The 17,428-nt window shown below is 51.6% G+C and overlaps 1 protein-coding gene across 3 annotated transcripts in view; it reads right to left on the bottom strand.

Moving 5' to 3' along the window:
• Window positions 1–17,428, bottom strand: part of PITPNM3 (PITPNM family member 3) — a 97,978-nt gene that overhangs the window by 31,477 nt on the left and 49,073 nt on the right. For all 3 annotated transcript variants that reach the window (XM_043903483.1, XM_043903481.1, XM_043903482.1), the window contains one exon: window positions 10,297–10,344. In XM_043903483.1, coding sequence (XP_043759418.1) covers window positions 10,297–10,344 — 48 coding nt within the window. The remainder of the gene's footprint in view (window positions 1–10,296; window positions 10,345–17,428) is intronic.

The raw sequence follows: 17,428 nt of genomic DNA, 5'->3' as shown, positions 1-17,428 counted from the left end.
TCCCAGATCCTAAATCTTGAAAACACACTTTTGGCCACAGCAAGGGAGCTTGAGGATAGCTCTGAGGAGCCGCTCCCCTGGGGGAAACCAGTGTGGCCATCTTGAATCGGGCCCAGGGAAGGTTGCAGACATACAACCTAAGAGCCCTTCCTGCCACTACACAGCAATGCTAGAAGAGCTTGGCATCTTCTCTCCTGGGGACTCTCCTACAATAAACACGGTCTTCCTCAAATGTGTCTTAAGTTTCTAGTCCTCATTCAGGCAAACGTCACATTCATCCTGAGGTGTTCTGCCCATTTTACAGATGAGAAAACTGAGGTTTGGAGAGGTTAAGTGAAAGGGTGCGGATATAAACTCAGGTCACCCAGCAAAGGCTCTTTCATCCTCCTGAAGCATCACCCCCAAAGGAGAGGGTAAGAAAGGGGTGTTCTTGTCAGTCTTTTAAATGCCTCCACATGGACTTTCCTGCTTGGTGCAGTGGATAGGAATTTGCCTGCCAATGAGGCGGACACAGGTACGATCCCTGATCCAGGAAGATTCCGTATGCTGCTGAGCAATTAAGCCTGAAAGCCACAATTACTGAGCCAGTGCTCTAGAGCCCAAGCCTAATGACAAGAGAAGCCACCATAATGAGACGCCTGTGCAACGCAATGAAGAATAGCCCTGGGACTTCCCTGCTGACCCAGGGAAGACTCCATGCTCCCAATGCAGAGAGCCCGAGTTTGATCCCTGGTCAGGGGACTAGATCCCACATGTCACAACTAAAACTGGAACAGCCAAATAAATAAATAAAAGAAGAGCCCTTGCTCGCCACTACTAGAGAAAGCTCACATGCAGCAAAAAAGACCCAGCACAATCAAAAATAAAATAAATAAATAAAATGCTTGAATGCCTACACACCACAGTATGCCTGCAGAGCAACCCCTGGCAGGGAGGAAAAGAGGAGCGAGGCTGTGATCAGGAGCGGAATCCTGCCGGAACTTTTGGGTCCTACTCTCTAACGGACCCCCGTCAAGCCAGCAAAGGAACCCAACAGCACACTCCCCCACGGTAATCCCTTCATACAGAGTGAAGTCAGAAAAATACCATTCATTAATGCCTATATGTGGAGTCTAGAAAAATGGTGCGTATGAGATTATTTACAAAACAGAAATAGAGACACAGAAGTAGAGAGCAAATGTATGGACATGAAGGAGGGAAAGAAAGGGGTGGGATGAATTGTGAGGTTGGGATTGACATATACATACTATTGGTGCACGCACGCGTGTTCAGTCGCTTCCGTGGCGTCTGACTCTTTGCGATGCTATGGACTATAGCCCACCAGGCTCCTCTGTCCATGGGATTCTCCATGCAAAAACACTGGAGTGGGTAGCCATGCACTCCTCCAAGGGATCATCTTCCTGACCCAGCGATCGAAACCACATTCCTTGCGACTCCCGCATTGCAGGCAGATTCTTTACCACTGAGCCACGGGGGAAGCCCCACACACTACTGGTCTATGTATAAAACAGATAACTAATGAGAGGCAACTGCATAGCTCAGGGACCTCTCTACTCAGTTCTCTGCCATGATCTACATGGGAAGGAAATCCAAAAGAGAAGGGATAGATGTACACGTGTAGCTGATTCACTTGGTTGTGCAACAGAAACTAACAACTCATTGCTGGTGAAATCGAAAACCAGTTCAACCTCTGTGGAGGTCAGTGCAGCAAGGTCATCATTCCAGACACAGAATGCCCTAGACCCAGCAATTCCAAGTCCATGTGCAAGATGACGTGGGTACAACACTAACCATCATCACAGTCTTTATGGTATGGACAAGAGACAGAAAGCAACCTCTGTGGGAATTCCCTGATGGTCCAGTAGGTTAGGGCTCCACACTTCCATGGCAGGGGGCATGAGTTCGATCCCTGATCGGGAAACTGAGATCACAGAAGCCACGTAGCTCAGCCAAAAAAAAAAAAAGAAGAAAAAAGAAAAAAAGGAAAGCAACCTATGTGCCCACCAACAGGGGCCCGGTTCAATAAAGCAGGCCACAGTGAAACTAAGAAGGATGCTCCCTCGATGTATTCAATAGTCAAATACTCCCGATACGTTATCGTCTGAGAAAAGTAAGGTGCAGAGTGGAAGGCACCGGATGCTACCATCTGTGTGGGGTATATATAAAGCTATATGTAAATGAATATTCATGGAGATGCTCGTGTTTGCAGAGAATATCTCTGGAATGTTCTAGAAGAACGTAGTCACAATCGTGGCTTCTGGAAAGAGGGAGACACTCTCGTTACCTTTGTTCCTTTAGAATTTTACATTTTATACCATGTCTGTGTGCTGTCTACTCTAGAGACAGATTGAAAATAAGAATTCTTTTCAAAGGGCACAGAGCAGGGTGTTTTGGGTTTTTGTTTTTTTTTTTTTTTTGCTTTTTTTCTGAGATACCAATTTGTGTGTTCTCCCCACTCCAGCTTCTTTGCCTCTGGGGAGCTTTGTGGCAGAGCTTCCCAGCTCTTGTTTCCAAAAGCCCTTTTGTTCTCAGGAGAAAGGGATTTGAGGAGACAGAGGTTCCTGGAGACTAAAAAGAGATCACCACCCCCTGCCCCAGGCTGAGGGGAGAAGGCAGACCTAGCAGGTGTGCCCACCCAACTTGGGGGGCTGTTGCAAGTCCAGGAAGATAGAGAATGATCTGAGGGGGTCTGACGACCCTGTGCCACAAGGAGCCTGGCCCCTAAGCCAGGAGCCACAGATCAGGACAGAAGGGGCTGGGGCTTGGAGCCCCACAGAGGCCATGAGTGTGGACAGAGAGCTCCAGCACACACATGTGTACCCACACGCTGTTCCCCTGCCAGGGCGGTGGGGAAGAGCCCTGGGGGCCTTGGAACCAGGGCAGGAAGAGGAGGAAAGGGAAACCCCTGGAATCACAGAGTGGGGCTGTCTCGCCAGTCCGGCTGGGTGGGTCTGCAGAGTCAAAATTACAAAGTGGCTTCTAGAAAAACAAATAAACATCCCTGTCTCGATACTCAAACAGCTTTAAAAAAAAATAAAGGAAGGGGTGGTTCTTTCACAAGTAAGTCAGTGGACGGTGCAGTACGGGCTCCAAGTTCCCCTCCAGCTTCCCCCTCCCCACTCGCCAATGAGGCTCCCTCCCGCCAGATCACCACAGGCCGTCCCTCCAAGGCCCCTCTCCTCAAGGCCAGGCTCTGCGGGATTGGGGGTGAGGACTTTCCACACAGTGACCTTCAGAGCTGGGAGAGGCCCAGGGCATCGTCCTCTGCCCCATGGGTTTCCTCAACCAGAGAATGAAGTCCCACCCACTAGACTCTCCTCCAGTCACGCTGCTTGAGAGCCTTCCTTTTCCTGCTGGAAACCCCCGACAGAATCATGACTAGACTCTAACTGCCCTACAGAAATCTTGTCACGTCAGCCCCCACTGTCCTCTCCTGCAGCTTCCCCCATCCTTGACCACAGCCTGTGTAGTCCTCCTGCAGGCCCCATCTCCACCTACCTCTCCACCACTCATCTCACCCTCTCTGAGCTCAACCACAGCAGCCTTTTGGCTGTGTTCAAGCATCTCCTGCCCCTCTTGCCACAGGGCCTTTGCACATCCTGTTCTCTGTGTCTGGACTCAACCTCTCACCCTCTGTGCCCAGATAGCCCCTACAGAAACCTCAGTGTTCCCTCCTCCAGGGGGTCTTCCCTTCTCACTCTCTTCCTCCCAAAAGCACATGGCTTTCTGTTTCCTGGGACTAATCCTTATACTTTCAGTTTTGTGGTTATTTCACTTGTCTTTCCCTCCTCCAACACCCAGCAGACTGTAAGGTCCTTCAAGGCTGGAACTGGGTTTGTTTTTGTGCCATTTTATCCCCAGAGACTATTAAGGTCCTGGCATATAAAAGAGGCTCATTAAATATTTTTCAAACAAGCAGATGAATGAACTAATCATTTGTTCCCGTTTTGTGCCCCTCTGTGTGTCAGAAGCTGCACACGTCCCAGGCAAAGCAGAAACAGCACACGGAGCCTCGCGTAAATGACTGCATCGGTGCTTTGACACACACAGGGTTGCACACTCACAAATGCATGGGCACACGTTTCCCTGCGTGCACACACACACACACACAAATGGACCATGCCAAGCATCGGCTTACGCACACGCACGCAAGAAAAGTGCTCCCAAGGCGGACGTCTGCCACCCTGAGCTCATTAAAGCCGGCTAAATATAGCCCGTCTGCAGCTGTGCTCAGCAAGCTGCCCACACAGGCCAGGAAAAGATACCAGTTACCAGACAGAGAGTGGGGAGGCCAGCCGTGGGCTGGGGGCTTCATGCACCACACCTATGTGGGAATCCTGGGGGTGCCAAGGGGATGAGGGTACGCAGGATGGGTAGCCCTTTGGTGGCTGGTCTGGGCGTTCAGAGCTGTTCCTTTAGTCCCTGATCGCAGGCAGTGGGAGGTGAAGTCAAGCCACGTCCCCATGACAGCATGGTCATCGTCCCCTCTCCCTTTCCGGGATAATCTACGGGCTCTTCTGATAGTTATTGGGGTCAAGGAACCAAGGTCAGCCCCAGATCTGGGACTGGAGCCAGGACACAGCCTGGGACACATTGGGACTTTGTCGGTGTCTCGGGTAGAGGCTTGGTCAGGATGAAGATCGAGGGATGGTCTGGGACCAGGACTGGCACTCAGTCCGGACCACTGCTGGGGTCCACTGAGTTCAGAGATCCATGGCTCACCTTGCTCTAACAAGCAGGCATGGACATGGGCAGACCCACCCCATGCCCTGGGCACTGCTTGCTGCCCTGCACTGGTCCCAGGAAAGCCATTTGATGACCACAAGTGCAGGGCACATGAGCAGGTCACACTGTACTCCACACAGACTGGGTCCAACTCCAAGGGCACATAGGAAGTCCTCCTGTCTGCCTGCCCCCTCCTCCCACCTCCCACAGGTGCAGATGAGAGAGAGGAAGTCCCTCCGATTTGCACTTTTCTGTGCACATCCTGGACTGCACGGTTTTTGGGGGGTGTTTGTGGAGCTGGCTCTTGGAGAGGGTACGTGTGTGACACAGGGGATAGCGACGCACTTCTCCCAGTACCTGGGGTGACCACAAAGGGGAAAAATAGGAAAATGGGAGCTCAGACCAGACATGAGACTAAGCTCTGGAGACAGAGGAGTGAAGAGATCTGGGTTTGAGAAACTTTGGTGGAAGGTTGTCTACCCCTGAGCCTGGCGGGCTACAGTTCACAGGGTCACAAAGAGTTGGACACGGCTGAAGGGACTTAGCATACATGCATTCATCTTCTCAGTGTGACACAGTTGTGATGACTGCAGCCCTTCTCAGCATCCAGGTGTTCATGAAGATCCATGTAGAGCGCCCGGGGCCTTGTGAAGCTGCTGAGAGGGTAAGGGAGGGGGGATGGAGAGAGTGATCCAACCATGGGTCTCCTGGGAGAGTCATGCTCCTCCCTGGAGTGGGACCTGGTGGGCAGGGGAAGGAGAGTTACTACACCCACCAAACCAATGGCTGTGCCCCCAGGCTCCTCTGTGACGATGGTAAGTTCCAGCAGGAAGTGGGTAGACCCACTCCCTGATCCAAACAGCTGTGAATGGACTAGAGGGCAGAGGCCAAGAGGGCTGGGTCCCAAGGGAATCACTCTGGAAGCCTAAGTCCTTCCTAGCATCTCTTGCTAGCATCTGCGAGCATCCCCTCCAGGGGGCTGGATGCACTGCTCCAGCTTCCCATCTAGCTTAAGAGAAAACTCTGCTTGGAGCTCCTTTTAGAAGTCAATGTGGAAAGGAAGGGGAAAGCAATGTAGAAAAGGTGGGCAGCTAGGTCATGCCGAGGAAAATCTCATCCCTTACTGGAGAGGAATCACGAAAGGGCATCGGGGGGTGTGAGGACAAGTCTGCCAGCTCTGAAGGTCTCTCTGACACTCTGGAGGAAGAAGCAAAGTGGGAAATACAAGAGGCAGGGAGGCCAGCATGGGGGGCTGGATTTGTCCAGGAGAAAGACGATGGTGGCTTCAACTGGAGAAGGGATGGGAAAGAGAGCAGGTGGAGGCATTAACTCTCCTGGGGTCAGAATGGGTGCTCATGGGGGTACAATCTGGCTCTGGAAGGTGGCAGAGAAGGAGAAGTCTAGGACCCCCAGGTGTCTGGCTTGAGCTTGCAGAAAATGGTGCCATTCACTTGGTACAGAAGAGTGAGGTTCAATGAACAGGTAATAAGCTCACCAAGTCCTTGAACCCAGCACCACGTCAGTGCCAGAAAGTTTTAGTCACTTAGTCATGTCTAAATTTTTGTGGCCTGAGGGACTGTAGCCCACCAGGCTCCTCTGTCCATGGGATTTTCCAGGCAAGGATACTGGAATGGGTTGCCATTCCCTTCTCCAGGGGATCCTCCCGACCCAGGGATCGAACCTTGGTCTCCTGCATTGCAGGCAGATTATTTGCCAGCTGAGCCACCAGGGAAGCCCTCGGGTGCCAGAAGCGCTCTGCAAATGTGGCCGCGCTGTGGGGCAGTGTGAACACTGCAGGACAGCAAGACGGCCGGCAAAGGAGGCCCGGAGACAGAGACAGCCGCAGAAAATCAGAGAGAGCTAGAGTGTCAGAGCTGGACGGGGTTCCACGTACAGACAGGCTGGAGGCCAGCCACAGGCAGAGGCGGGGGCTGTGCAGCAAGGCGGTGGGTGGAATCGGGGGGCCAGATCTCCTGCACCCCGACCTGAGCACCCATCTCTCCTCCACCCCTCCCTGGCCCCCCATGCGCTGGCCCCCTAGGCTTCCTCAAGCCTCATTCCAAATGGCAAGCACAAGCCAGAGGCAGCCAGTAGTTGCCAGCGCATCAGTGCAGCTGCAGGAGGAAGGCTGGGCTGCCTGGCAGAGGGGGTAGGATTCCAGAACACCCCCTCAAGACTCCCCCCAGGATCACTGAAGACAGGGCCTTACCTCCCGTACCTGCAGGGGAACTGGGGCCCTCGCAGGCCCATTCCCCAAACTCCTCCCAGTCTCTGTGGCCAGCTCGGGAGGGCTCCCTGGGGACTCAGACTGTGAAAGTGACAGCAGAACCCGTCACAGGACCTGCTAGGATTCAGCTCCTACACCTGCACCAGTGTTCTAACCTCATCCAGATGCCAATAATAAGTGAGAGCCAGGAAACGCTTCCTAGGTGCGGGGTGCAGACCCTGACACCCACGTATATTACCTCTATGCCCGCGGTGACTCTAGAAGTAAAGTAGACATTGTGATCACCTTTCCACAACTGAGCAAACCGAGGCCCAGGAATGTCAGGTAACTTGCCCAAAGCAGCACAGAGAGCAAATGAAGTGGCTGGGCTTCAAACGCAGGTCTGAACCTTTAAAGCTCAGAGCCCCAGGGTTTTCCGACTCCTCATGCAGGGCAATTTGCACCACCTCCCACCTTGTTTTTAGTGAGGTTTTGAAAAACCAAATGGAAAAATTAAATAAGATAATATACACAGAAGTAGAACATACATGATAGAGCATGCTATAAATGTCAGGCATTGCCATTATTCTGTTTTTATTCAGGGTCACAGACATTTATTTTGCCGCAAATCACCGTCAACTACCACCATCATGTCATAAAAGAAAAGGTATTTGAATGTCATAATGTGTAGACAGGACAAAATTATGGAATAAAAATCCCGTTCTCGCAACTGAATGGGTTCAACATCACAATAAAACACATTACAGAACCATCATTTTGTCTCATTGTCAAAAATGTTGGGTTTGTGCTTGGGAATTACCGCCCTCAATGACCATTTCAGCTCTGAAATTCTTCCACGCATCTATAGTTATTTTTTACTAAACAAAAATATGCTTCAGGAGCAGACGTGGATGACAACCTTCAGCAAGATCATTCTGACTAAAATCTATAACCATGGTATAAAAAAAAAGGCTTTGCCTCTCCTTAAACACACATTTTTCCAACCAAGTCCGGAAGACACCAAACGTCTGATCAGTGTATTTGTGTCAGTGCAGAACAGAGCTGTGGCTGGCGTCGTGGAGACAGCCCCACGGCAGGTGGCCGTGTTTTTTCCCTTTGAGGATGTTGTGGTTTCTTCCTCCCAGAGGCCCAGGAGTGATCTGGGCTTGGTTTCTCTCTCACATTCCCGATGAATGTGATTAATCCTTTGTTTTTATTCTACGATATTTTGACATCTCCAGGGGAGTCTAGCTGGCCAAGGAGAGACTGCCCCTCCCAGACCATGCTAATTCCTAGAGATAACAAACAGCTCACCCTAGAATGTGCCTTTCATATGCAAACCAACCAATCGTGGGTCCTTCCCCAATCACCTCCTTTATCTAACTCTCACCCACCAAGCCAGTATCCACGCCCCTGCCCAGGAACCTTAGAACTAGAGACCATCCTATAGCCCAGAGCCTGCGACAATATTCAGACCAGCCAGTCCTCAGCTGTTTCCTCTGCCCTGCCATGCCTTTCCTATGGAAAACACAACCCGGGCTCTGGGCCATGCATTCCCCACGCTCCTTCTGCCTCCTGACCAACCTGGTGCTTCCCCCATGGTCCCTCCCCTGGAGAAGTGTAAATAACAAATCCTTCTGTCAAAAGCACTGATCTCTCTGGTCTTCACTCAGTCACCTCTATAAATCAAATTTCCATGGGTAAGGACTTCCCTGGCAGTCCAGTGCTTAAAAATCCCATGTTTCCACTGTAGGAAGCACAAGTCTGATCCCTGATCAGGGAACTAATCCCAGGGAACAGCATCCCATATGCTGTATGGCGTGGTCAATAAAATAATAAGCATACATATCTTTTTTTTTTGCTTCCTTTTTTTTCATTTATTTTTATTAGTTGGAGGCTAATTATTTTACAATACTGTAGTGGTTTTTTGCCATACATTGACATGAATCAGCCATGGAAGCGTGCGTATCTTAAAAAAACAACCTTGGGGGGACTTCCCTGGTGGTACAGTGGATAAAAATCCGCCGGCCAATTCAGGGGACACAGGTTCGATCCCTGGTCCAGGAAGATCCCACATACCATATGCCACAACCACTGAGCCTACTCTCTACAGCCCGTGCTCCCAAAAATCAAAAGAAGCCACTGTAGTGAGAATCCCGTGTACTGCAATGAAGAGCAGCCCCCACTTGCTGCAACCAGAGAAAAGCCTGTGCAGCAATGAAGATCCAGTGCAGCCATAAGTAAATAAATAAAGGAAGCTGTTTAAAAAAAAATCCTGTGGGTACATTTTAACACAGAGACTTTCTCATACAGGGCTTGGTTCCTCACATCCTGTAAGGACACGAGAGAGAGAACTGCCCACTCTCTGCACTGCCCCTCCCCTTGCCCCGTGAACTTTTTGGCCTGAGCCTTGATGGGGTGGGGAGGGGGCGCCCCTCTCAGAGACACCCAAGCCTCCCAACCCCTGAGCGGCTTCATCTATGAACTGCCGCTGGATGTTAGGTGCACAGAAACCTTCTCGGAGACTGATGCACCTACTCGGGACAGGCCATGGGAAGCTGGTGCTGTAGGTACCCCTCCTGTGACTGATGGATGGGAGAACTTGGAGGAAGAAAGACTTCGGCCTGGGGGACAGGGTAGGCAGAATGGGCTGAACCCCATAAAGCTGCAACCGTAGATCAAAAGAGAGCAGGAGAGAGAAGGAAGGAAAGTTCTGAGCCCAGACTCCCCCAGACACACACATACCCCCGCTTTGTGTAAAACTCAACACTGTCAACAGGAAAGACATCTGCCAGTCCACTCCAAACCTCCAAGAAAGATGCCCTGAGGTTGCTGCGTCAGAAATGGACATCTTTACCAAGTCTCTCCTGGGTCTAACCTTGTGCTTGGCCTCTTGAGAAAACACCGGCAGAAGGAAACTTGGAGGAGTCTGCATCATTGGAAGGGCCACAAGCACCTGGGCAGCCCCACTCTGCAGACACGGCTTCCGAGTGATGGGACCCAAGGGTCCTGAGCCCAGGCACCACCTTGGTTACTGTGTCACCCACTGTGGTTCCTGGAAGTCGAGTCACCCGAAAGAGCCGATCTCAAAGGTTCAGAGGGTTTGCTCCCCTTTCCTGTTCCCCCCACCCTCTCTGCCCACAAGCAGAGCCCACACGAGGCTTCCCATGGTTCCACCTGCTCTGCTGGTCTCCGCCTCCTGGCCTGCCGCCCCCCCTCCCCCCAGCCTCAGGCTCCAGGGGCAGAAAGTGGCCCCAGCCCTCTGGTCCCGCGCAGTAGTGAAAACCCTACCACCCAAATGGGTGAGGGAGCTTGGACCCTTCCAAGAAGAAGAGACTCCTGGGGAGTAGTCGGGGGTCACTCACGCTGCTTCTCCTGGAGGAGGCTGGAAGTGCATGGCGTGCTCCCTTCTCCTGCAGAAGAAAAAGAGAGAGGTGAGTGGACACCCCATCACTGTTGGCCAGACACGGGGAGGCCACGGTGGCCGCCTCAGCCCCTCCTGTCTGGCTGCTTCCTCCCTGAGCAGGGGGTGGGCAGAGGGATTCCCCCAGCCCCTCATGCCCTGCCCCACCCCTGCCACCCCCAGATCTGGGCTCTTTATACCTTTATACATGACAAAGCAGGAACCTGATGCCGCTGCCTGGGAAGGCGGGTCCTGGACACCTTTTTACCTTTGCCTGCTCACCTTCATAGAGCAGATGCTTACGTGGGTTGCTCTCTGCTCTTACTCTCACCCATGAGGGTCACCATGGCCCTGCAGACAACCGGAAAGCTCTGCCTCTAGTCCAGCCTCTCTCCTAAGTCCTTGATCCACATCACCTCCTGGACATCTGTTCATCAGATTGCCCACCAGCACCACAACCACAGAGTGGGTCCTGGGACTGCCCCTCTGTCCAAGTCTCCACCTCAACGAAGCCACCACCTTCTCACCAAGCCTGGGAACCACCCGTGACCCCCTCCCTGTCTCATCCCCACATTCAGTCAGTCACAGAACGCGGGGGGTCTGGCTCCTTCTCTCCTCCTTACCCTCTCCTATTTCACCAGATTGGCACTCCCCAGTGGCAGGTACTTCTGTATTGTGCACTGGAGTGTCCCTAGGCCTAGAACTGTGTGTCTCAGTCAATATTCGTTGAATGAATAAATGAATGAAGCACGCGTGCGCGCGCGCACACACACACACTCCCTAAATATAGAAATCCATCCTGTCTCCTTAAGCTATTGCAATAGCTCCTGCCTTTTGATGAGAAGCTTTTTTCTATAATTGTGAAAGTAATACAAGCTCCTTATGGAACATTTGGAAAACTCCAACCAACATAGAAAAGGGAAAAGATTCCTTATAATCCCACAACTGAGGGAAAGCTGGTTCCATTCTATGTCATTCTTTCCAGGCTTTTTTCCATACACATTTTCTTGGGGCCAACTGAGATCAAATCAGCCCTCTGTGGGCAGGGATTATGTCACTTATCTCTGTATTCCCAACAGATAGATGAATGGTGGTTGGCTCTGAAAGGTATCATAGATAATAAAGAAGCACTTCAAGTGGAAGCATGAATAAATACATAAAGCTATGAAACCTCTGTAAATATCACTCCAATGGCTTTTGAATCTCCTATGGAGAGCCTACATCATTGTTGCTGTTTAGTCGCTCAGTCGTGTCCGACTCTTTTGCGACCACCCTCAGCATTGACAGGCAAATTCTTTACCACTGAGCCACTTGGGAAGCCCAAACTACATCATGGTTGACTTTAAAATTATCCTATTAGCAATTCATCCCCTCCTATGCAAATGGCACAATATCATTCCTTTTTTAAGTCTGGGTAATATTCCATTGTATAAATGTGCCACATCTCCTTTATCCATTCTTCTGTTGATGCTTCCATGTCCTGGCTGTTGTAAACAGTGCTACAATAAATATTAGGCTGCATGGATCTTTTGGAATTACAGTTTTCTCCAGGTGAATTGGCAGATTGGGATTGACATGTATACACTACATGTCATGTACATGTGTGTGAAGGTCACTCAGTCATGTCCGACTCTTTGTGACCCCTATACAGTTCATGGAATTCTCCAGGCCAGGATACTGGGATGGGTAGCCTGTCCCTTCTCCAGCAGATCTTCCTGACCCAGGGTCTCCTGCATTGCAGGCAGATTCTTTACAAGCTGAGCTACCAGGGAATCCCTGTTGGAAATGTATAAAACAGATAACTAATGAGGACCTACTCTATAGCTCAGGGAACTCTCCTCAGTGCTCTGTGGTGACCTAAATGGGAAAGAAATCCAAAAAATGAGGAGATATAGGTATACCCATGGCTGATCCACCTTGCAGAAAATAAAACAACATTGTAAAGCAACTATACCCCCATAAAAATTTTAATTTAAAATAAAAATAAAATTATCCTATTGGCAGAAAGTTTCAAAATCTCACCATTATAATTACTGCTGCAAGGACATCTTTGTATTGAAGCTCTTTCTGCATGTTTTATGATTTCCTCAAAATACAGCCAAAGGAGGACAATTCTGGGTCAAAGGGCAGGAACCTTTTTCAGACTCCTGATGTTTATTACCTGATTTCTCTCCAGAGAGGTGTATGTACTGATTCACACACCCAGGCGCAGCGGAAGTAAGGGCAACTCTTAACAGACCCTCACCTTCCTGGCATTTATATTGGTCTGTTGGATTTCTCTGCCTCTGACTTCACCAGATTAATCTTTTGAAAGCTGGCCTTCCCAAGCCACTCTCTTGCTTCAAGCCCTCCCATCATTGAACTCTGAGCCTGGCAAGAAAGCCTCTCCTTAAAGTGGCCCCCGCCCACATCACCAACCTTTGCCCACCCCTTCCTGCTTCACCTCCACCAGCCAAATCACTGGTACACCATTACGGTTCTTCCATCTTTCTCTTTCAAAGGCTCGGTATCTTACCAACTAGGTTGAGAATCAATCCCGGGGCCACCTCTTCCATGAAGGCTTTGATCTACATTGCCTGCCCCTCAAAGGCCTGAATTCTCAGGACCTCTGTCCCCAAAGGTCATCTCTGCATCCCAAGGGCCTCACAGGGTCAGGTTCAGCAATGGTCAAATCCCTTCTGTCTGAAATGTCCACTTGGAGCCCACCCTACCTGACTGGAGGGCTCAGAAAGGGACCTGAGCCAAACCTCCAGGAGCTAGAAAACTCCCTGTAGCCAGAGCGAGGCTGGACTCTGAGGACAGGAGTCCCAGGTCCTCAGCCTCAGCCCACAGGGAGCCCTGTCAGTCAGCAGTTCCATCTGAGCCACCCCCACCCCCAAGGATCTTCAGCCAGGAGGAGCCCCTTGGCATCAGGAGTCTTAGCCCTGGTTCTCTGGCTCCATGTTTTGGGGGTTCAATTATACACATCTGTCCAATGGAAGGTCTCACTCTGCCCTGCTGAAGGGTGCCCCTGCTCTGCCAGGACAAGGGTCTGTGACCTGGGGGACAGCACAGAAGTGGTCAGATTGCTGTGTAGGGTGCAGGGTAGGCAACACAGAGGTCACACCTCCAGCTTGAAATCTCTAGCTAGAAGCAGAATCCTGCCGTCCAGGTAGGACCCTCTCTTCCGACCTTGATGGCAGAACCTACAGACACCAGGCCTGGTATCCCCAGCTTCCTGAGCAAGTCTGAGTTAGTTCTCTGAAAAAAATGTGTCCACAGCTTCTCCCAAAGACTCCAATTATCCAAGGAAGATTCTGGGACACAGAGAGAAGCCGCCTCCAGGCCTCTCCTGGGGACCCCTCAAGCCCTTCCCCAGGCAAAGTTGCAGGTCCCTTCCCTGCAGACTCAAGGGTGGCTCCCGTATAGGAACCTCCGCCACCTCCCCACCAACAATCCAGGAGCTGACGGGCGACTCCCTTCCAAGTGAATGAACCATCCCAGCTGCCATGCACCAGAATCCATCACCCTGTTTCTGCAGCCCTCTGCCTGCCAGGGCTGCCTTCTCAGCTCACATCACCTGAATCCCAATCTGTCTCCCTCCTTCATGGGATCAGAGCCCCTGGGTGCTCTCAAAGGCAGGAGTGGAGAGTGGAAAGAGCATAGAGGTGGAGTCGGGAGGTTGAGATTCCCTTTCAGGCTCCCATGGACTCGTTGTGTGAACTGAGGCAAGTCCCTCTCCCTCACTGAGCCTCATCCCCACAATCTAGTATGGGTCCTTTCCATACGGTTAATGCAGTTCTCAAGGCAAGAATACTGAAGCGGCTTGCCATTCCCTTCTCCAGTGGACCACGTTTTGAGTGACGAAGAATTGATGCTTTTGAACTGTGGTCTTGGAGAAGACTCTTCAGAGTCTCTTGGACTGCAAGGAAATCAAACCAGTCAATCCTAAAGGAAATCAGTCCTGAACATTCTTTGGAAGGGCTGATGTTGAAGCTGAAGCTCCAATACTTCGGCCACCTGAGGAGAAGAACTGACTCATTGGAAAAGACCCTGATGCTGGGAAAGATTGAAGGCAGGAGGAGAAGGGGACGACAGAGGATGAGATGGTTGGATGGCATCACCAACTCGACAGACATGGGTTTGAGCAAACTCCAAGAGCTGGTGATGGGCAGGGAGGCCTGGCGTACTGCAGTCCACGGGTCACAAAGAGTCGGACACGACTGAGCAACTGAACTGACTGGCTGAATGAGTGTGGGTCCAGTGTTCTCTGAGGACCCTATAAGTACTGAAAGCCCTTGGGTTACACTGCATTATGATTAAACACCTGGATTCAAATCTTGGACACGTACCCTTGGACAAGTTAACCTCTGCAAGCCTCAATCTTCTAATCTATGAAATGGAGATAGTGGTGCTCCTACCTAGAGAGTTATTGTGAAGATCAAATGATCAACGAGTGTAGTCTTTAGCACACAGCCTGGCACACAGCAGCCATTCAAGAAGTGAAAGTAAAAGTGTTAATCGCATCAGTCCTGTCTGACACTTCGGTCTGTAGCCTGACATGGATTGTAGCCCACCAGGCTCCTCTGTCCATGGGATTCTCCAGGCAAGAATACTGGAGTGGGTTCCCATTCCCTTCTCCAGGGGATCCTCCCAACCCAGGGATTGAACCAAGGTCTCCGCATCTCGGGCAGATTCTTTACCATCTGAGCCACCAAGATTGGGCTTATTGTTGGTTCATTATCAATACTTTTAACAGCTGGTTCAAGGTTTTGTCTCTTCTGTCACCAGCGTGACCCCAGATGGAGTGGGGTGGAGAGACTCAATGGTTAGTGCGGGATGTCAGCTCACAGTGTTCCCCAGGCCAGGGGTCATGTGCTCTAGAGAGGAGACCCAGGTGGAAAAGAGGCCTGGGCACTCTCTCAGAGTGTCCCCCACCGCCAGCATGACGAGGTGACTGCAGACCCCGCATCTGATGTCAGATGTATGGGTCAGAGCTGAACACGCACGTGTGGACTGAGAACAAGCTGAGTCCACAGGGCAAGTCGGCTCCCTCCACCCAGCAGGACAGAAGCCTCACATGGAGATGAAGACACTTACTTACAAAACCCCTTCTATTCATCTCTCTGCCAAGCACTGTGCCAGGGGCCGTGGGGGATGCGGAGATGAGAAAGTCAAGGTGAGATGACGGAGAAGGAGGCAGAGACTCACTCTGACCCAGGGACCCCAAGGAGGGTGTGGCAGAGTCACAGCTTGAGAGCCTCGGGGCAAAGAGAGCTTTGACAGGGAGAGAGAATAGGACTGTGTCTGCTATACATTGAGCCCAAGAAAAGGCAGGTGTCGGGGAGCAGGCGCTGCAGCAGAGAAGAAAACTGTGCCTGGAGACGCAGAGGGAGTCGCTAACTCTTCCAAACCCGAGTCTCCTGCCATTTCTACTGCACTCCAAACTAGCTACATTACTAGCAGAGCCCAGTGCAAAATGAAAATGCAGGGGCCCTCATTCAGAAAGAAAGAAAAACTGGGAATTTCCTGGTGGTCCAGTGGTTAGAATTCCATGATTTCACTGCCAAGGGCACCGGTTCAATCCCTGGTTAGGGAACTAGGATCCCACAAGCCCTGTGATGTGGTGAAAAAAAAGGGAAAAGAAAAAAGACTATTAGAGGCACTAAAACATAGAGTTTTTCCCCTTTGTCCTCTCTTGACCTGTCTAGGCAGCTTTTATTTGCTATTTAATGTTATGCTCTCTCATGCACAGGGATACTCAGGAGGTGAGTGTAGACACTCACAGGTGCCTGGGGGCCCCGCTCCTCAACTTGGCCCCCAAGCCCAGCGGCCACCAGCTGCTGGCTTCCCTCTCCCACCAGCTGCCAGACCTGGGCACTGTGCCATGACTGAGAGCAAGGAAGCTGGGCGCCACGCGTCCTCCCTTCCCACTGCCTGCTGTCCCACCCCCCTGGGCAGGCAGGCGACTCCCAAGAGTGCTGCAGCCTCTGCCTCAAAATGCCTTAGGTCCCTGGATGGGTGGGTGAGAGTCTGAGTCACTGACCGAATGCTCTGCAGCCCTGCCAGCCCCTGGCGGGGACACCTGCTCTGCCCTGAGACACTGGGATCTATGCCTCTGACCCCACCCCTCCCGGCACCCAGGCCCCTGCTTGGGGAAGACAGTAGCTCTCTGTGGGCAGGGACAGGGAGGAGGAGGCTGGGTGGGGCCAGGGAGCCAGAGGGCAGGAGAGCGGGAGGCCAAGAGCCCATCCTGGGAGGGAGGGAAAGGGGGCTTTCTAGAGCAGAGGCTTCTGGCGATCGCTCAGGCCGTGTGGACAGCACCACGTGTGAACCAAGCTCCCAGTCCCTGGCACGTGCTCCACTGTACATCAGGCGGCACTTACAAAGCACAGATATGAAGAAAAAATCATTCAGAATTGAGATCATTCATCCCAAATCCAGGGACTGGTGCTGAAGATGAAGCTCCAATACTTTGGCCACCTGATGTAAACAGCCGACTCACTAGAAAAGACCCTGAGGATGGGGAAGGTTGAAGGTGGAAGAAGAGGACAGCAGAGGAGAAGATGGTTGGATGGCATCACTGTGTCAATGGACGTGAACTTGGGCAAACTCCGGGAGGTAGTGAGGGACAGGGAGGCCTGGTGTGCTGCAGTCCATGGGGTCACAAAGAGTCAGACACAACTTAGCAACTGAACAACAACAACACCCCAAACCTGGGGCTTTTCAGAGCACAGGTTGCAGCCCTGACCACAGCACATACATCTGGTGTTTCTCCAGGACCTACTCTCTGCCAGACCCTGGGGAATGGGGAGGCGTCCAGCCGAGGGATGAGCTAGGTCTGGTCCATCCCCTCCCTGTTCTCATGCCAGGCCCTGGGAGCGACTTCCCTGGATGGTTTAAGAGATGCTGATATCAAGCAATATTTCATTACCAGAAAGGAAACAGGATTTGTACCCCAGGCAGGATTTCAGTGGGCATAATGCCTGGTGGGGGAGTGGAGCTGGGGCATTAAGACTGGGGGCAGGAGTGGTGGAGCAGGGGTGCAGAAGTGGAAAGAAGCCAGGAAGGAGTGTCACTGAGATGCTGGTACGGATTCACACTGGTGTCACCTG

Source organism: Cervus elaphus, chromosome 5 (assembly GCF_910594005.1).
Source record: "Cervus elaphus chromosome 5, mCerEla1.1, whole genome shotgun sequence".
In the NCBI taxonomy this organism is placed as follows: Eukaryota; Metazoa; Chordata; class Mammalia; order Artiodactyla; family Cervidae; genus Cervus; species Cervus elaphus.
This window is presented reverse-complemented; position numbering and strand designations above follow the sequence as displayed.